At 44.4% G+C, this 21,566-nt stretch overlaps 1 protein-coding gene across 3 annotated transcripts in view; it reads right to left on the reverse strand.

The window, feature by feature from the left end:
- Positions 1-12,747, reverse strand: part of Bicdl1 (BICD family like cargo adaptor 1) — an 85,170-nt gene extending 72,423 nt beyond the window's left edge. Inside the window, exons 1-2 of one of the 3 annotated variants that reach the window (XR_013106994.1) lie at positions 12,269-12,746; positions 5,690-5,905 (exon numbers count right to left, since the gene is read on the reverse strand). Coding sequence is in view for 2 of the 3 variants with exons in the window: in XM_076922550.1 (XP_076778665.1) it covers positions 5,690-5,905; positions 12,269-12,703 (651 nt within the window). In the remaining variant the exon portion in view is untranslated. Of the gene's footprint in view, positions 1-5,689; positions 5,906-12,268 lie in introns of all 3 variants that reach the window. The other 2 variants (XM_076922550.1, XM_076922549.1) reach the window with 2 other exon arrangements.
- Between the last annotated feature and the right edge of the window lie 8,819 nt (positions 12,748-21,566).

Consider the following 21,566-nt stretch of genomic DNA (forward strand, 5'->3'; position numbering starts at 1 on the left):
CAATTTCTCCAAACTCCAGAGCTGTGCATTTGAGGATGGAAAGGCTCAGGATCCCCTAAGCAATTTTAAATCTCATTCTCCGGAAAAAATCAATTGGTTTTTCCACTCTTTGGTCAACAGGTACTCAAGCCTGTCGCTCATGTTTCAGATCTTGTGTGAGCAGTGTTTAATATAAATGTGGGAATGCCTTATTTTACCTCTGACTAAAGTTACCAACCCCACTGAGATTCATTTTGAAAATAATATCTTACTGCGAGGGCTTCTGAAGATAGAGAAGGCTAACCAGCAGCCTGCTATTACTGCTGTCACTGTTATTAGAAACCAGGCTCCTTCCACATCCTTCAAACCATTGCTCTGGCTTAGGAACATTCCATGGAGCCTCAGCAGAGGCTCGATACAGACTTATCCAAAGAGCAGGACTCACATCTTTGCTGCTGCTCTCTGGGAGAGAAGCTCTAACACCAGACACTATGTAGTAGCATTTCCAACAATCCACCAACTTAACCTTAGAAGATATTAACCCAGGCAAAGACCACTGTTTGTGTCGCTCCTCTCCTGAACTGCAAGTCCCCCTATACTCTTTGGGCTGTGGGTAGTTATCATGACAATATCTACCTACCAGGCTCTATTAACCAGTGGTTCTCAACCTCCCTAATGCTACGACCCTTTAATACAGTTCCTCGTGCTGTGGGGACCCCAACCCCACATAAAATTATGTTCTTGCTACTCCATAACTGTGATTTTGCTATTGTTATGAATTGAAATGTAAATATCTGTGCTTTTCTGATGGTCCTGGGTGACTCCTGTGAAAGGGTCAGTCAACTCCTAAAGGGGTTAGGACCCACAGGTTGAGAACCACTGTATTAAACCTACTGTCAACTGATACTGTGGTGTCACTTTCTAATTTAGAAAGTGAATTTACACTTTGCTCAGATATCTCAGCCTGAGGGGGAAAAAAAAAAAAAAAAAAAAAAAAAAAAAAAAAAAAACAGAGACTCTTAGCAATTAGAAGAGAACTCAGAGGAATATTTTGTCCAAATGACCAAATAATTGGAGAAGACAACTCCAGCATATGAAACAATGCCCAGCAGATTCAGGGTATCACAGAATAAAATACAACCAGTTCCTACCTCACTTTTAATTTTGAAGATCAGTATTATCACTAAATATTGTAGGCAATGGTAAAATTAAAAAAAAAAAAAACAAAAACAAAACATCATGACAGAGCATGCTTAGATTCCCAGTTGAGAGGCTGAGGTGGGACAATCCCAAGTTCAAAACTCACCTGAGTTACATAGGCAGACCTTTGCATTTCAACAACACAATCCATACCAGTTATGGATTAAAATGAGAAACTCTCATGAACTTATAAAATAGCTGCCAGTTATCAAGCACTCACCACACACTGGCCACTGTGGTTTGAACCTTACACACTTAGTACCTATTCATCACAACATGACCTGGTTAATAATATCATAGTTGTCTTCATTCTATGAAGGAGGACACTGAAGGTAAAATAAGTTTCCTACATTAAACTGCCTAGTAAATGCCAGAGTTGGTGTTTGGTCCCAGGGCTGTCTGGCTTCAAAGCCTGTGATCTTAACTGCCGCCTTAGAAGTCTGGAATGGAGGGTACAGAAAATCTAATCAGTCCTGAATTGAAAGAAACTTAATCAAGTCATGTATCTTTCTTCCCTGAAGTCTTCCCAGATGTAAAATGAGAGTGATATCAATTCCTTTCCTCATAATAATGAGGCGCTAGAAGCTCATGGGCTATAGACTGGTAACATTCCATTTCAGCTACAAAAGATCTGTGTACAAATAAAATAGGTTCATAAGCATTCATAGCAGCCTTGTTCACTCGAGCCAAGAATAGACACAGGCAGTGTGCATCAGCTTGTGAATGTGGATGGGTAAACAGACCGCCACACACAACAATGGGCTACCTCTCCGTCATAACATGGGTGAAGCACTGATACATGCTTTGACATGGATGAACCTGGTAATACAACACTAAGTAAAAGAAGGCACGCACGAATTGCCACTTACAGTAGAACTTTACTGAATAAAAAGTCTAAAGCAAGGGAAAGCACAGGGAGCAGGGTAGATTAAAAGTCGCCAGGGGTTGAGACATGGAGCTTTTGAATTATAACAAAAGTGGTTGCTAATTGCTACAACATTTCTTTTGGAAAGGTGAAATGTTCTCCAAATAGACAGTAGTGATGGCTGCATAACTCTGTAAATAGTAAACACCACTAGACTGCACACTTTTAAAGGGTAACATATACGGGTATGAATTACATCTCAATACAGCTGTTGTTTTGTTTATTGTTAAAAGCAACCTTGGAGACTATGGCAGCCAAAACACATACATTGAAACATGTTAAAGACATATATTATATTTTTGACACTATATATTTATTACGGTTACAAAAAGACATGGTGGCACATGCCTATAGTGCCAGCACTGGGAAGGCAAAGGCAAACATATCTCTAATTTCAAGGCCAGCCTGGTCTACAGAGAAAATCCCAGGATATCTAGGGCTACACAGAAAAGCCCTGCCTTCATAGAAAAAAAGCAATCATGCAAACTTCATTACACACATTCATTGCAAAAACAAAAAAAAAACAAAACAACAACAACAACAAAAACCCCATGGTCTTCTACCACTTCTGGTGGCTGCTCTCTTGTCCTATGAGAATTTAACTCCCTTCAAAGTACTTAGCTCCTCTGGCTCCTGAGCACCCGGTTAATAAAACAATAATAAAATGCAATCTAAACTCGCTGCTGCTGAAAACCTCAGGGACTTGTCCTGCTTCCAAGAAGAAAGGAGAGGAAGCCACAAAACCACCAGGGCCTACATTCAAGGCCAGGAGAGGATAACAAGAATCTAGATCGAGTGGAAATATCTGGAAGCACATCATCAGGACTTTCTACAGAAATCAGACAACAGACAACTCTAAAGATGCTGCTTTAGTAAACAACCTGCACCTGCGTGTGCAGATCAACACCCCCCCCCCACACACACACACCCACACTGCATTCTCCTCTGCCTCCTCTTTCCAGACAGAGCACTGGTTCTCAGCCTTCCTAACTCTGCAACCCTTCAATACAGTTCCTCATGCTGTGCTGACCCCAACCATAACATTGATTTCCTCGATACTTTATGATGTAAATACCGGTGTTTTCTGATGGTCTTAGCCACCCCCCCACCCTTCCGTGAAAGGGCGTTGGGTCCCAGAGCAGTCATAACTCACAGGGCTGAGAACCACGGCAGTGGAAAGTGAACATAGAGCCTCTCTGGTGAGCCAGGCAAACACTCTACCACTGAGCTATACCCACAGCCCACACTTCAACAGTATTGTCTGTGGCACAGATTTTAACTTCACTTTAATAAAGTTAAAGAAACTGAGGCACAAACAATGAGCAGAGTCAATCCCAAGTTCTGCGCCAGAGCGCGTTAGCGTCTGTTTTCTGACTTCCTCCATTCTGCTCACCTGTTTCTCACCAGATCACAGAAAAGCAGGGTTGAGTCCGCATTTGTCGCATGAACTTGGCCCAAGAAAATTTAATTTCTCTTTGGTTGCTCTTTTTTTTTTCTTTCTTTTTTCAATTTAGAATTCCATTACATAAATATCATTCGAAACACTTGCTCAGAATTATATTAAATGTTTTTAAACAAACAAAGCAATCTGGCCAAACTTCTCTGGTTAATCTTTCATGAATAATGAATGAAAGACTCAAAACCTATAAAATTTTTACAAGGATAGAGATTCCCTTCCCAGTTACTAAAAAGGGTTTCAGAGCTGATCCAGAAATGCTATAAGCTGGCCCGTGAAATGCCTTCTGAACTACCGCTACTCTCAATACTGCTGATCCAGGGTGACAGAGAGAGGTGATTTCTATGACATCAGGGAAGCCACTTGGCCCTCATACTGCTGCATCCTCATCTTTCTCAGATTGGCTGGAATTTCTCTGCAAGTTGCAGTTTTTCAAGTTACCAGGTATCATCTCTGTCTTCTTCCTCTCTCCTCACTAATGGTATTTAGCTCACACTTCTTTAGAAGTCAACAAGATACTCACTCCTGTCTCACAGAAATCCCAAAGCAAAGCAAGCAACTGTGACGTAATCAACAAATACCATCCGAGCAGTCAACTATCACCTCAGTGCAGGACCTGGGGATTTACCACAGCTGCCTTTGGCCTGTCTCCAAGACCACGGAAGGAAGGCACAGGGCTTAGGACTGGGACCAGAGGCCACAGTTTTCCTAGTACCTAAAGAATAGCTTGTTTTGTTTTTAACCTACAAGAAGGACTGAGGTGCAATACTAAACCCACAATATCTTTATGATTTTGTTTGCTTAAGACAGGGTTTCTCTGTGTAGCCCTGGCTATCCTAGAACTTGCTCTATAGACCAGGCTGGCCTCCAAGTCAGAGATCTACCTGCCTCTGCCTCCCAAATGCTAGGATTAAAGATGTGCGCCACAACTACCTGGCTTTACTATGTCTTAATTGATGTTTAAAAAAATGTGAATTTGTCCGGGCAGTGGTGGCGCACGCCTTTAATGCCAGCACTTGGGAGGCAGAGGCAGGCAGATTTCTGAGTTCAAGACCAGCCTGGTCTACGGTGTGAGTTCCAGGACAGCCAGGACTATACAGAGAAACCCTGTCTCGAAAAAAACCAGAAAAAAGTGAATTTATAGGCCATTCCCATATTTATTTAAAAAAAATATACTTTTTAAGAAATTAGATTTCTGGGCTGGAGAGATGGCTCAGTGGTTAAGAGCACTGACTGCTCTTCCAAAGGTTCTGAGTTCAATTCCCAGCAACCACATGGTGGTTCGCAACCATCTGTAATGGGATCTGATGCCCTCTTCTGGTGTGTCTGAAGATAGATACAGTGTACTCATATACATTAAGTAAATAAATTTTAAAAAAATTAGATTTCTGGTAACAGGCTGGAGAGATGGCTCAACAATTAGGAGCACTGACTGCTCTTCCAGAGGTCCTGTGTTCAATTCCCAGCACCCACATGGTGGCTCACAACCATCTGTCATGGGATCCGATGCCCTCTTCTGGTGTCTGAGGACAGCTACAGTGTAGTCACATAAATAAAATAAATAAATCTTAAAAAAAAAAAAAAAGGAATTAGATTTCTGCTCACTCAACTCTCAACCTCCTCCTTTGCAATGATTAGGCCTTGACCTCAATTAACTACAGTTCTGACACTATCTTATAAACATGTAAGGGTTATTATTTACTTGATGTGGTGATAAAACTTACATATAGACCCTCCTTTGGTAATGTACACTCATTTTTCCAAGCTGTTCAGCTAAAGAGAGCACCTCTAAGTATTGAATTAACGAGCTAACCATTCCACAGGTGATGATGGACTCTCCCTGGTACAGCTCTCTAAGGCTCTAACAGATGCAGACAGACATAATCAAGTGCAGATGAGAAGAGGGTTAAGAGACCATGTCTTACAGGTGGCCTAGTCATGGGCCTGGCTCCAGACTCCTTTAGTATGCTTGTTTATCACCTGGGCTCCATGCTCAAAGGCTGTAGTCCAATTCCCTAATCTATCTGACTCCCTAATCACCGACTCCAGCAAGTTCTACTGCAGGGAGGGGATCAGAACGGCTCCAAGTTTCTCTTTTACTATTTTATAATTGAATTCGTGTGACTCACCCTGCTGAGTTGATCCAATAGCCTTTGGTTCTGTTCTGACAGTTCCTGGACGGCTCTTGTTTTTTCTCGATCTGCTTCCCGAAGATGGACCTGCTGTCTCTCCAGCTCATCCTGGAGTTGCTTCACGTCCGTCTCCAGCTCAGACACCCGTCCTTCCCACTCCCCTTCTCGGTTCTCAAATCGCCTTCTCAGTTCATGCTTCTCTTGTTCTAAGTGCTGGGGAAAAAAAAAAAAAAAAAAAAAAAAAAAAAAAAGAAAAAAGAAAAAAAGGATTAAAAAAACGTGAAAATCCCTAGTCTTTTATCTATTCTGTTTTCACACTTTTTTTTTTTTTTTTCCCAGACAGGGAACACAACAAAACACCCTGCCACACAGGGCATGTTGCCCAATTCACAGTTACAAAAATATTCTCTTCTTCTAGAACACAGGGCTTGTCTCACAAAGAAAACATCATTCCTACTAGAAACAATGTTTTATTGATTTTCCCTGGGCAGGACCTGGTTCTAGACTTGGGGATTCACTTGACATTTAACAAGTCATCTTTTGATTAAACTATATATTTAAACAACAAACAATGAGACCAACAAATCAAAATACTCAGTACCTTTTAAAAAGAAGCCTCTCCTGGGGCCATCTTTTTATGCTTGATGGTTATAAGCCGTGAAGTAACTAGTTCAAGGTCAGGACTAGAAAATGTGGAAGCTGATTTGTGTTTAAGATATCTGATGAATTTAGTGCTCCAAATCACAGCTTATATGTAATATGTAATATACTACTACACTTCAAAAGTATTAAGGCAAGTTCAGTTTCGGGCCTGATTTTGTGTATGTGTTGCCTGGGTTGTACGCCTGGCGCTGGGTGTGACTAAGTGTTGGACTCCCTGAACTGGAGCTACAGATGGTAACGAGGTGCCATGTGGGTGCCAGGAACCAAGTCCAGGTCCTCAGGAAGAATAGCCAGTTCTCTTAACCACTGAGCCCTTTCTGCAGCCCAGTCAGACAACTTTCAACCACACATTAGTAATAGGTCCCGTGTGCTGAGTTCTGCCTCATCCACTCATTAGTGGTTACTAAGGCAGGGAAACTTTACTGGAGACATTGGTGATGGACAAGACAGACATAGTCTTTGTCCTCATGGGCTTTCATGCTAAGTGGAGGACATAATAAAATGGGGTGACAGACAAAGTAAAGACGTTCTGAAGTAACAACTCAATCGAAAAGGAGTCTTTTGGCTTGAAGGAAACAAGCACACCTTTGCATTTGTGTGAGATAAGTGTATCGATTCAGAGGCAAGTGTGTCCAATACCAAGCAGTGTGTCCAATACCAAACGGATACTTGAGTCTAATTAAAGTAACAAGTCTCAACCCTTGGTAAGCCTAGCAAGGTTCTAGTGTAACTCTTCAAAATACACTGACTTAAGCTGAGCACAGTGGCTCATGCAATGGGAAAGCTCAGGCAAGACTTCCATGAGATGCCACAGCCACCGCAGGCTACAGTGAGAGATCCTGTCTCAAAACACATAACAATGCTGTCTTGGATCCCATCTCCTAAGGCTGAGATTCAGTGAGGGCTGGAGTCCAGTCATGAGTAGTGTTAAATTAAGCTTATTAGTAGTGTCTTCCTTCCGAGTACTCGGTCGTCTCTTCCTGGGAAAACATGCTCTTAATACAAGTTCTTATCTTTCAACACTTTTTTTGGAATGTTTCTTTTGGCAACCTCAAGTATCAGCTTACGGTTATGTAAGAGAACCAGCCCCTCTCTGTCAAACCTGAGGTGCGCCTAAAGGACAAGATCACCCCATTCCGCCCTGTCATCTTACTCCTCTTACTTGGCTGAGGGACTTGTAAGTATCTCTAAAAGCCAAATTGATAAAAATGTATCCCCCCAAAATGAAAATGTATCATGCTTCTGAGGACTTGTCAAAGATTAAAAACAATAATCCAAAATGTAAAATTCTGAGCACCTTGGCGAAGGCAGTGCTCATGAAAACATTCAAACTGACTGCACTGAGGGACCATTCATTTGGTTAATCGATCTAGTCTACAGGCTGGAAAAGTCACACAGCTTTGAAACTCAAACCCTTACAGTCTGGAGCATATGGGAGAGGGAATAACAAGGGAGAAACCTCCACTAACTAGCATGTAAACAGTTTGTCCTATGCTATCCTGATACTGCAGAATTTTCCAAACCGAGGATGTTTTAGTCATTCTAGAAATTTCACAAAGATAGAAGGTAGAAGTAAGAGCTGACTGCCATCCGAAAAGTGTGAAACTTAGTTTTACCCAACATGTAAACAACCGAGCAGAAGGCAGAAGCAAGAACTCAGTCACCATAGTGGTACTGGGAGGCCAGATAAATTAGGCGTGTGCTCTAAAAGAACAGAGAGACTTAAAAATATTCAGCAAGCAGCTGCTAGTGAGCAGCCCCTGTAAGCAACTGAAACAGCCCAAGTCCTCCTGGAGGACGGGGTTGAGACAGGTGGTGCTGACTGATCTAATCTGTCCTTGTATTTAACAAGAGACACAGTCCCCATTTCAGGTGTCCCAAGCCTTTGATAAAGGACAGGCAGACGCTGACCTTTTGGACAGAATTCAACCTTTTTTGGTCTACTCTAAGAAATTTCTCCTAGAATTGTATTTTCACTTAAGCTTTAAATTAACCAGTAAAGTGTCGGGAGAATTTTCAAATATATAGGTCTCTACCTGTGCTTTCGTATTTTCCAGGGTTATATGGTACTTTGAAAATTAACACCAAACTTATCAAGAAAACTCTAAGAGAAGCCTAAGAAGACATAAAAACTAAATGTAATATGGGATTCTGAAATAGAAAAAAAAAAAAAAAAGACATTTGGTACAGACTTAGGAAATGTAAGGACTTTATTAATTATGCATATGTTAATGTAAAATATTAGCAGAAAGATGAGCTTGGATGTAGAAAATATGGATACTCTATTATGATTTCAATTTTTCTCTAAAAATAAAATCAACCATTAAAAAAACACAACAAATCAATCTACTTTTAAAACAAAAAAAATCAGCATTACTAATCTAAGTAAAACAGGTACTTGTTGAAATGGATTTTGCACAAAAATAAATAGTAACACCATCCACATAAGTCCAGGCCATGGCTCACGAAAACTACCAGAGAAAAACTGCTTCTAGAGTAGCAGGCATTGAGTGCACACCAGGGTTCCTGGGCCTCTCTCCAATGTGACTCCCAGACACTCATTTTCATCTCCCTCCATCCCTTACTGGAAAAAAAAAATCTGTACCATAATCCTCAGAAGACAAAAGTATGTACGTTAGTAAGGACTTGGGTAGATATATGTTTTCAAATCGTAAGGGATAATTATAGATACAGAAGAGACAACCAAAAATGCCTTTCAACTAGACTTTTAAGCGTATGAACATAGTCTAGCAGAGCCAGAAACATCTCCACATATGCTAACCTTTAAACAATTAAAGGCCATTAATATGCCTTTAATGAATCGAATGCTTTTACATTAAGGAAAAACTAATACAGTCCTAGGTGTGACACACAGAACTAGAAAGATACTAGGCGGAAAAGATCTTGAAGATGGGTTGTTTGTTGTAAAATTAGAATAACAATTTTGATGAGACCAATATAAAATCAGTCTCTGAGACCACCACCACCATTACTAATCTTCTTTATTAATTTTTGGATACGGAATCCCACCATGTGGCCCACAGTGCCCGAACTAGAACACATACCACATGTTTAACCTCCAAACCAATTTGTCGGAAAATGTGTTTGATGTCAAAGTCTGATAATAATAAATCCTCCTTATTAAAGTAGACTAGTTTTCCACTTCCAAGTATTCAGTTAAAAATACAGCTGCTACATTAAACTTTAGATAATAGTTTTGTCTAAACAGGTATTACAGTATCTAATTTTTTTCAAAAAAAAAAAAAAAGATACAGTGGTGGTGGGGTGTCTGGGGAGATGGCTCTGAGGTTAAACTCACTGACTGTTCTTTCAGAGACGTGGGTTTGGTTCCCAGCTCCCATATGGTGGCCCACAACCATCTGTAGCTCCTGTTCCAGATCTGATCTTTGTGGGCACCAGGCATGCATGTGGCACACGTACATACGTGCAGGCAAACACTCATACACATACAAGTAAAATAAGTAAATCTAAAAAGAATGAGCTATGGGGAAAATTCACTTGTATGCATCATGTGAAACAGACCGCAATAAATTAGCTATCCTCAATTAGCCCTCCAAGAACTAACTTGCACGCAGACAGTACATGCTTAGCGGTGGTTCAATCCTCAACACCATCAAATAAATACATTCATCAGTTAACAAGCAACTAGTGAATATGTTTTCAAGTGTACATGAAAAAAAATTTTATAGTCGGGTAAACTGCACACCTGTAGTCCAGCTAGTTGGGGACTGAGGCAGGAGAATCTCTTAAGTACAGGAATTCAAGGCCAACATGGGCAACACGGTGAGACTCTATCTCAGAAGAAAAAAAAAATCAGACTTTTCAAATATATATAGAAGAAGCAGGGTAAATAAATGCAAGCTTTTGTTTTTAAGTTGTGGTAGAGTACACATGACATATAACCTACTACCTCGACCTGAACCACTGCTGTCCAGGTCAGTAGTGCTGGGTATGATACCTCGAAACAACCTCCCCCGTCCCCCTACTCCGAGTTTTAAAAGTTTACCACTGGCACTCACAGGCAAAACTGCGCAAGAGTGAAGATCTTGAGAGATAGCATCTTAAATGATAGTTTAAGCAGGTTAAGCTATTTTAGTCTCCCCCATGGAGTCAGTTACAAAAAGTCAAAGGTCGTTTATTTATCCCTTTACAGTAGAACCTTTTTGTTGCTCTGGAATTTTTAAATCCTCCCTTTACTGAAAGCGCCACATGGAGACCAGGATTTGTGTAACTGTATACCGTGAAATCTGTCACTCATCAAAGCGATAGGACGCTCTTTTCAAGCTCGCTGTTTCTTCACTCAAGTCCCTCACTGAAGGAATTTCAAATCTCCAGTACACATCTCCGGGCTAGTGCTCCCTTACAGTGTCATGTAACTCGATCGACTTGGAAAGAAAGGGACGCCCTTTTATTTCCAGACCTCTACTTCAAGTGGCGATTAAACAAGTCAATTCATTAAGGTAGCAGCGCCCTGTTGCATTCTGGCCATCCAGGCCCAGGTTTCACAGACAACTTTTCAAGCTGTGTATCAGGAGTCCATCAACTGGCAGGCCTTGATAACAGGCCGGCTGAGACACAGGCCGATCCCTGGTTTCCTTTCTTCTTCTGATTTAACTTGATAGGTGACTAGACTACAGACGTGCATCAATCCCACTGCAGAAGTGTTTCTCCATTCATATTCTGACCAAACAGAAGCAGTGAAGTAGAGCCTTACGAGGGCTGGTTTCGGGCCTGGTCACATCTGTACTACGATGTTCTCATAATGAGAATGAGGAGAACTAGTCCAAGACAAGTGGGTAACGATACTGAACGCAGGGGCAGAGAAGCCTGGCGGTTTGTTTCTACCACCAGACATGAGTCTGCTCTCCTTTTTTATTTTGAAAATCTACGACTTTAGAACTGCTATCATTCTGTACCTTTTTCTAAGTACTCTCCCTAGGTACTTGAATGGTAATTCAAGACTCTTTCTGCTTAAGAGTAAAAACCCAATAAACATAGTTGTAGAAGATTGTGTTGAATGCAACTGACAGAAATATTACTCATTTGACAATGTACTTAGGATTATTTACTAATTGGGATGTGTGTGTGTGTGTGTAGGTCAGACGACACATTGCTAGTGCCATCCTCTTCTTTTCCCCATGTGGGTTCTGAGGATCTAATTGGGGCAAGCAACCTTACCCACTGAACCATCTTGCCAAGAACTCCCACACACCCCCCACACACACACGGGGGTGGGGTGGGGAGATGTTTTTAATAGTGGTTAAAAGTAACATGGCTCTTAGATGCTTAGACCCCAGGACACAGAAAACTACTACTGAAATACACAAAGCTACTGAAGCCCAAACTAATCACATGTTGAGCCCTGCCTTCTCTGATTTCTGCAATGGAACCGCATCCCCTAATCCCTAAGCATTTGAAAGCTATATAAAGCTCCTTTCGAGGCACTGGTTTCCCAGAACACTCTGCCAGGAAGTTAAGACAAGGGCATCCAGAGGCCTTAATGCCCGGACTGGAAAGCTCTGGGCTAACACCCTGATTAGAGATTAACTGTTTCTCCGAACACCTGAAGCATATTTCAGATGCTTCTCGATGTTCTCATTGCTGTGTGCAGATATCGCCCCAGTGCTGTATAAATTAGTCATACTGTAAGCTCTATTTTAGACTCTGTACAGTATATATAGAACGGCCCACAACGGTGGGAGACGTGCATGGACCCACAATCTGAGCTGGGTGGGAAAGTCAGGTGGGTTCAACGAATGCTCGGATGATCAGGGAAACTAGCCCTCCTGCCTCCCGTGCTCGATGATTCTCTTCGAGGTAGAATTAGGCACGGAAACGGGGAGGATAGGCAGGCACCCAGCTCCCCACCCCATGCCGCCGGAAGGTCCTCACCTCCAGCTTGTCCGTCAGCTCCTTGTGCATCTGCTCGTACTGCCGGCTCATGTCCTGGTTCCTCTCGAGCAGCGCCTTGCCTAGCCGGGCCGCCAACACCAGGTCCTTCTCCTTCTGTCGGATCACCGACAGCAGCTCGGGATCCTGGGTAGGCAGCGGCGGTCCGTGTCCCTCCGCCGGAGACTCCGGCTCCGCCTGAGGATGCTCCCCGGGGTCGGACGGCCGCTCCCCGGCCGCCAGCAACGCCAGCTCCTCCTCTAAGGCCAGTTCCAGTTCCCCGGGAGCCCCGGGGAAGGAGACGAGGGCGGCGGCGGCGGCGGCGGCGGGACTCCGGACTGCGTCCCCGGCCCCAGCGGGCAGCTCCATGCAGCAGGCGCTGTCCGGCTCGGCGGGTGCTGAAGCTCGGCCGGCCAAGCCCAGGCAGAAGGCGGACATGGCCCGCGCGCGCCGAGCCCGCAGCGGTGCGGCCCGGCCGGCGCGCGCCAGGCTGCAGGGGGGAGGGGCCCCGCCGCGCCGCCCCGCGCTTCGCCCCGCGCTTCGCCTCGCGCCGCGGCACGCGCCCCCCGGGTCCCCGCGAGCCCTGGGCGCGGCGCGCGCGGGCGGGCGGCCCGCCCCTCCCCCGCGCCGGCGGCGGCACGCGCCCCCGCCCCCGCCCCCGGGCTGAGCTGCCGGCGCGCGCCCGGGACGCGGACGAGGGGGTGGGCGAGAGCGGCAGAGGAAGGGGAGAGCGAGAGGGGGCGCGGGGCGGGAGGGGAGGCCGCGCTGAGGGTCGCCGCCGGTGCAGCCGGGGTTTCAGCCGCCCTGCTGTTGCTGCTGCCGCCGCCGCCACCGCCGGCCGGCCGGCGCCTCACGGGGAGGGCTGCGCTCCGCTGTCGCTGCGACGCTCGTTGCTGCTGCTGCTGCTGCTGCTGCCGTCGGCCGCTCCCTGCAGCCGCGCTCCATGTCCCCCGGCTCGGCGGCAGCAGCGGCGGCGGCGGCGGCTGCTGCTGCAGGAGCCGAGGCGGCGGCTCGACATCGTTAGCCGCGCAGCCCCGGAGCACTCCTTCCTGCCTTGCCGGCCCCGCAGCTCACCGGGCCGAGGCCCCCGCCCCGCGCTTCCGGCCGCGCCCCTCTCCCCGCCCCTGGGCGGGCGCCTGACGCGCGCGGGCACCTGTTCGCCGCGCCCGCGCGGGATTCGCCGGCGCTCCGCTCGCCTCAGCCGCGCCCAGGTGGCGCCGGCCTAACCCCGACGTGGCCTCACGCGTCGCTAGGCGGATGCGCGCGCCGCCCGTGGGGGACGCTTGGCGCGACCCGAAAGGCCGGAGTCTCTCCCGTGGGGACGGCCACGCCCCCCCGGCCTGGAGCCCCTCCCTCAGCCTCGTTCTCAGCGAGAGGTGTGGCCACGCCCCCTGCGCGCTCACCTCAGGGTGCGGCTCCACCGCTTCTCCCACCCCCTCGGTGGACACTCGGCCACGCCCCCTGCCTCGGTTTCGCCGGGGCCGTAGCCACGCCCCCTGCACTCGCACCTCTGGGTGTGGCCTCCTGCAGACTCCCACGCTCTCACCTATCAGGTTAGGTCTGCGGGGCGCGCATCCTCATCGTCGTCTCTGCGGCCTCCCGGCCCGCAGTCTCATTTCAATTTAGGGGCCTGGCGCGAGCCGGGAGAAGCTGGGTCTCATCCTGGTGTCCTAGGTGGTCTGTAGGCCGAGGGAGCTGCGGACAATTCTGTGAGTCAGGGAGCCGTTTGCAGTTCCGGATTTCTATCTGGACCCCTGCAAGAGCAAAGCAGTCGGGAGAGGGAGCCCTAGAGAACAGGAGGCAGAGGAATGACTTGGGGAACCCAGCATCTTCATGCTGATGACTCAGGGATATGAGAGAGAAGGTTTTGGGGGGGGGGGAAGAACCCTGCTCGTAGATAGGGAATAAGAAACAAAGATATTCCCCAATAACTACCCGAGCCATGTTCAGCTTTCTCTTTGTTCGTTTTGTATGCATTATCTTAATCTCACAAGGGTTTTATAAAGTGGTGTTGTTCTTGCTGTTTTACATGGGAAGAAACTCAGGCCCGAGATTCGGGTTCTGCCATGCTGACTCCGGGATTCCCAGTAAATCATTATTCTTTCTTAACATATGACCCCCATCTGGAGAAAGATAAGCAGTGATTTACAAAGAAGATGGATTGATTCCGTAGTCAGGGGATGTTGCTTCCTGCAAGGAGGAAAGAAGAATGACGCTACAGGGTGACTGCCGGTCTGTTCTTTCTTTGACAGAGATGGTGATGCTTTGTGCCTCTTTTTTTTTTTTTTTTTTTTTTTTTTTTTTTTAATGAGGTCATACTTTGGCTCTTTTTATCCCGGTGAAATGGAAATTTTAGGACACCCAGAATTCGAAACGTTTCTCGAGGGTTTGGTTCTTTATTAAATACAGAGCCTAAACAATTATCTTGTATGACGATCCACTCTCAGACCCAAGGCAAGAATGCGAAAGTTCTCCAGCCTCGGGGCTGGCTTTGGGGGAAAGACAGGTGAAGTGTTATCACATCAGATCTTAGAGCTAAAATAAGCACTCAGCCGCAGTACCATTCAAGCAACGGAGGGTGCCAGCACATTGTTATGCCCTGTCACACATACCCTGGTCAGAATCGGTGGACCCTGGACTGCAGATTAAGCTCTCTTTTGTCATGATTGAAGCTCGAAAGGACGAATCTCTTCCTAATCTACATAGAGACTGCAAATGGAGAACAACAGGATTTCCTAATTAAAGGAAGCTTGAGTTATTTGCTTTTCCTTAAGGCAGATAGACACCTAAAAAAAAAAAAAAAAAAAAAAAAAAAAAAAGAATCAGGTTAAATACGGAGAACTATCCAGAATAATGCTTCTTAAATTGGTCTCAGAATCACTTAACACTCTTAAAAATTACTGAAAACATTAAAAAAACATTGTTTAGCGTGGGTTTAGATATTAATATTTGCAGTGTCAGACATTTAAAGGCAGAAAAAAATAATATTTCATTTCTTTAAAATACTTATAATAAACATGTTATAAAATGTACTTTATGAATAACCATCATATATCTCCAAATTAAAAAAAAATTAATGTTGCCACATACCTTTATTCCCAGCACTCAGAAGGCAGAGGCAGGCAGATTTCTGAGTTTGAGGCCAGCCTGGTCTACACAATGAGTCCCAGGATAACCATGGCTACACAGAGAAAACCTGTCTCAAAAGAAAGTGTCTGTGTGGGTATGCGATCATGTGTGCAGTTGCCCAAGGAAGCCAGAAGAGGGCACTGGAGTCCCTGAAAGCTGAAGTTACAAGCAATTGAAAGCCACTCAGTGTGAGTAATAAGAACTCAGGTTGTCTAGAGGAAGGCTTAGCCACTGAGCCATCTCTCCAACTGGCAATGTTTTATTTTGATAAAAATGTATGAATTAAAATATTTTCTCATTAAGGTATATTCTGGGGGAAAAGAATATTTTAATAAACTTTTTTTGTTTTCTTTGATAGGGGCCAATACTTGACAAGTGGAAGTTTCTTAAAGTTAGTTGCAACGTGGGATCTGAGACATCTCAGAGTGTCTACTAATACTGAGATGATCCCGTGGAATGGACTGTTGACCAATATATGACTAATTCTGTAATCACATGCTTTGGTCATTTCGAAAAAGTTCATTGAGTTATGCAAACTTTCCAAATGTTGTCACATGTCATTTAATACAGAATTAAAAGAATGGGATTTGTTTCTCAGATGGCGACTAGAGGAGCTCAGTTGGCAAATGCAGGAAGGTTGCTGCAATTTTGAGGCCAGCCTGAGCTACGTAGCAAATTCAGGGTCGTGCCGGGCTACTGTGTGAGATTCTGACTCAAAAACTACTATATCAATACTCATTACTAAAGTCTTTAAGTACTGAGACACCATCAGCTCACGATTAGCTCACTGAGATGGATGTGACTTTTCCAAAAAGATTTACATCTGCTATAAATTAGGGAGTATAAGTTATCGTTGATAATAGACATTGCCAACTGTTTTTCTTGAAATGATATCTTATTTTTATTCTTGAGAAAATCTGAACGCTAATAGAGTATCACTCTTTTATTTATTATTATTATTTGGTTTTTCGAGACAGGGTCTCTCTGTATAGCCTTGGCTGTCCTGGAACTCACTCTGTAGGCCAGGGTGGCCTCGAACTCAGAAATCTGCCTGCCTCTGCCTCCCAAGTGCTGGGATTAAAGGCGTGCGCCACCACTGCCTGGCTAGAGTATCACTCTTTCAGTTCAAGTAGAAACGGTGTTCTCTGAAAAATACGGGGCTGGCTTAGCTCAGGACTCACATAATGATGTACCTGATCTCAGGACAACCATCATGCCCCGGTGTGTAGCAGAAATGCTTTGTTTACTAAAAATATCAGAAGGAGAGGTACTCAGGTCTACATTTAATAAAAATGTTGCCTCACCAGAGATATTCTTGAAATTAGGGCTTTTTTTCTTTACATGAAAACGTGAAATGGAAGGATAAGTAGAATGCCTACCAGTGTACTCCGAAACCTGCTATCGTTTGGATCTTAACATCCCCCAAAGTCCATATTGCTGGTCCCCATCATTCTGCTGTTGGGAGATGGTGGGACCTTTAAGAGGCGGAGCCTAATGAAAAGGAGTCCTTAGGTATTATGCTCAAAGGGGAGCATAGGGCCCTAGACTGTTCCTTTTAACTTCCTAGCCATGTAGTAAGCAGCTTGAGTCCTCAGTCTCTTCTTGCCACAGTATGCTGCCTTGCTCAAAGCAACCAGCCAAGGACATCATGGATAGACCCAAACCTTTCAAATTGGACAAAATGAGGCCTTTGTCCTTATAAGTTGGTTCTGTCTGTTTTTTTTGTTTTGTTTTGTTTTATTATTATTATTTTAAATAATAGTGTAGTGGGTTGGCCTAATGCTACTTGTACTCTAATGCTAATTTAGGCCCCTAAAACTGGTTGCCCCAGAGAGGAGAGTCTGCATGTAGATGCTAGCTAGGTGACCCTGCCCCCAGCTAATTGTGATTGGTAAATAAAGGAGGAGGAGGAAGAGGAGAAGGAAGAGGAAGAAAAGAAGAAAAAGAAGAAGAAGGAGGAGGAGGAAGAGGAGGAGGAAGAGACAAGACCCCATGGGTTGGCTAAGCCATAAATCATGGCCCTGTGGGCTAGCCAGTTGGAGTTAAGAGCAGTCCAAATGAAACATAGTAATAACTTGAGGTTATCCATAGGAAAATAGATCCTAACAGCACAGAGGGTAGGCAGCTGCCCAGCTCCTGTGCTGCTTAAGGGTTATTGTAAATATAAAGGCTGTGTGTGTGTCTTTTATCTGGGATCTCAGTAACCAAGGTGGGGTAGAAACCCCAGGCAGAGATATTTAATAATTACTACATAATAGTAACAAATAGTTACTATTTTGTAATAGTAACAAATCTGGCAGCGCCACCTTCTTATCACCCATGCTAAGGCATGAGTGGTGTTACCTTACATCATCAGTACAAACAACTCCACAGTTAAAACCACAGCCCAGGGTTAGACAATTAACATTTTAAAGTTAGCTTCGTAATTATAAATGAGAGTTACTATCGCTACAGTGATTGTGGAAATAGTTTGAAGTACCTCCAGAAAGGCTCTTCACAATCTCCTGCAGTTGGTTGTGCCACCTTTTGAAACTGATTTGGGACCCTTCAGAGCCATTATTAGGTCAGTAACAGCTGCCTGCTTACAGACCAATTAGTGCTAGGATTTAAGACTCAGCAAGGCAAAGATATGTCAGCTCTCAGGTCTGTAAGGACCTTATTATTTAGTTCATTCTGCTCTGTGCGAGAAGCAGGCAGCTAAAAGATACTCAGCACCATGTTCCAAGAACTTTATATAAGGTGATCTCACCTGAGCTTTACAGTAACCATGGAAGGCTAGTGTGTAACACCAATATCCCAGTACACGATAAGATGTGCATCTCACGCCTCGATCTGAGATGCTCGTTACATGCTTTTGAAAAGATTTGTTAACTGTTTTCATTGACGTATATGTACGTGCGCCTTCCTGAGTTCATGTGCAACCACATGTGTGCAGGTACCCATGGAGGCCAGAAAAGAGCATCAAGAGACCCTGAAATTGGAGATGCAGGGAACTGTGAGCTGATTAATGTGGGTGCTAACAACTGAAACAGAATCTTCTTGCAAGATCAATACATGCTCTTAACCACTGAGCCATCTCTCCAGCCTCGTGTCTCATAGTTTATCCTTTAAAATCCATTAAAATTTATTTGTCTTGCTGCCTGGTTATGCTAGTGAACTTGCCTTAGGACCCACCCCCCACCTTAGCATACCAAACACCATTATATCACAGAGGGAGAACCATGAAATCTTCCTTCTTAGAAATCCCCATATTTCTAAATATGACAACACTCATTCGGTTTTTCTATGTTGTTTATTTTCTATTAACATCTTGGTCTGTAAAAATCCAGAAAGTGTAAAAAAATAAAATAAAATAAAATAAAACATCTTCCAGGGGAAAAAATTCTTTCTGAAAAGCCAAGAAGCCAAGTGTTGAAGAAATATGAAGAGCCGGTGAAATGTGTGATGAAGCATTTCTACAGTTGGCATTTCCATGCAGAGTGGGGGTGTGTGAGTGTGCTCGCGCATGTGTGTGTGCCCGTTTGTGTGTGTGCGCCCGCGTGCCTGCGTTTCCAGTTGTATATCATCTTTGAGAAGTTATGGAAGCATCACAGTCTCCAGAGATTCCTAAAATGCTATCCAGCGCTCGAACACCTTTGGAGTTGAATTGATTCAACATTTTGCAAAATGCAGAACATCTACTCGGGCTGCTTCCCGAGTCGGTTTTTAGGATTTTAAGAGAGAAGCATTTACCTTTGGTGACTGGTGCTCGCCAGCAACATTCTTTGTCCAGATGCCTTTCCCTGCCTGGAATAGAAAATGAATTCTTGGCTACCTGAGAGCTCCCTCTTCTTTGGGGACTCTGACAACTCTAGTGTCAAGTCGACAGAAGACCCTTGTTTCCTTGTTCAATTCTTGGCCATCATAATCAGCTTTGTCCACTACGGGCCTCCATCATGATATACTAATTGTGAAAATAAAGCTTTCATTAGTTTCCATCACCGGAAGGCAGAGGCAGACAAGCTCTGTGAGTTTGGGGTCAGTCTGGGCCACATCAATCAATCAATCAATCAATCAATCAATCAATCAATCTTTTAAAAAAGGAAGTAGAGTCTAGTGGGAGACCTTCAGCTGAACTGAATGTGTGCCTGTGAAGGGGACTATGGGACCTTGGCCCTCTCTTTGGTTTTGCTTCCAGGCCATGAAATGAATAGTTTTGCTGCAACTGTATCTTTACCAAGATGGCCACCTCACCACCCAAAGGCAAGGACTTGAGGATGAATCAACATAACCCCTTTTCTCTTTATAAGCCACCTATCTCGGTATTTTGTTGTAGTGTAGAAAGCTAATTCACAGAGGCTGCAATGTAAGTCAAGGAGAGTTTTTGTCTACTCCAGGTGTTTCTTTGTGTTAAAACGGGCCCTTAACAAAACCATGCCACTTAGGCAAACAACCAACTTTTGTGCTTGAGGGGAGTGGCGCGTGCTCATAGCCACGCCTCTTCCGGGTACTCATCCGGGTGCTTGGGTTGCGGCTGGGCAACATGGTAGCCAGAAAGATCCCAATGATTGTTCTGGATTGAGGAACAATCATTTGATCCAGAATATTGAATATTGATCCAGAATATTGATTGGTAATACTGAGTAAAATGCTCCCTCCTTCCCGGCCCTCCTCCCTGTTGCGATGATTTGGCTCCATTGCCCCAATTCATCAGGAAATGACGGCTTTATACCCACATTGGCTATTTTTCGTTTCTTCCAATGCCCACGTGTAGAAAGATTTGTGGTTTAATTTTCTGCGTGTTCACGTTCTCTTCAACAGTCTTGGCCCTAAACTCATTGTTGTGTGCTTTGATGCATACATCATTCATCAGAAGCTTCCTAGTTTTACTTCGTTGTAAGAATTTGCCAAACATTTGCTGTGTGTGTCTCTTTGCTTTCTGCATTACGTTCTGGCTTAAGCTTTTGGCAGGGAAGTTATTTATATCTATTGATACTGCTTATGCTAACACTGCGTTTTTGAGTGAAATTCCTCCCGGGTTTTTTTTTTTTTTTTCCTCTTTATTTTTCTTTGTCAATTTTAGAGTAAACTCAGACTTTACAGAAACAGTCTACCATCTTCATTTCCAGAATATTAAAAATCTCCTCCATTTTTTTTCCTGTCTCTGCAACCTGGAACCTCAGCGTGTCTTTTTATGCACAGTTCAGGAGCAGGAGTTGGCCAGGCTTGGTAGGAGGTCTCTGGAGGTGAGCAGTCTCAGGATGAGGAAGTATTATTAGTGGCTAACTTTGGTACACACTCGTCACTTGTTCTCACAGGGACCCCTGAGGAAAACTCTGCCATTCCTGAGCCTGGCTCATATGGAAAATAGTTCTGCCAATTCCCCATGAGTCCAAGGTTTGGAGTCCTTGGCATGGTCATACCCATTTGAACAGCACAGATTCACTCAGGGGTACACTCACTCGGGGCTTCCTCTATTCCTTATTCTGGGACAGCAGTCAGCAAATAAAAGTAACTTGATTTATATTTGACAATGACTGGAATAAATACATTTTATTAGTAATACAATATTTTGTGAGCAAATTAAATTTTGTTTTGCTCTTTTGAGACAGGGTTTCTTTGTGTAGCCCAAGCTGTCCTGGAACTCACTCTGTAGACCAGGCTGGCCTCGAATTCATAGAGATCATCCTGCCTCTGCCTCCTGAGAGCTAGGACTAAAGGTGTGCACCACCACTCCTGGACACAAAATAACTTTTTAAAAAAGATTTATTTATTTATTTTATATATGTGAGTACAGTGTAGCTGTCTTCAGACACACCAGAAAGGGGCATCAGATCCCATTACAGATGGTTGTGAGCTGTAAGGCCCCCACAAAGGGAGGACATCACCCAAACCTCAGGAATTTGTGGCCACCCATTAACTCATAAGACACCTAACTTGATGCAATCAGCAAGAGGTATATTTTGATCAACATGTTGAGGTCAAGACCCATGACCCACGCAGGGGCAATGGGGTCTGACCCCGGGGCTTTGGAGACAGAGAGAATTTAAAGCCAAAAACCACAACTCAGGGGGGAAACCACAACCTAGGGGGAGTAAAGGAGGGCTATTGGAGAGTACCTGTGGAAAGTCCCAGCCCATTATTCACTTTGTGACAGGGTCCAAGGAACAGTCATGGGGAACATTTTGTATAG

The sequence above is a fragment of the Arvicanthis niloticus genome, chromosome 24 (assembly GCF_011762505.2).
Source record: "Arvicanthis niloticus isolate mArvNil1 chromosome 24, mArvNil1.pat.X, whole genome shotgun sequence".
In the NCBI taxonomy this organism is placed as follows: Eukaryota; Metazoa; Chordata; class Mammalia; order Rodentia; family Muridae; genus Arvicanthis; species Arvicanthis niloticus.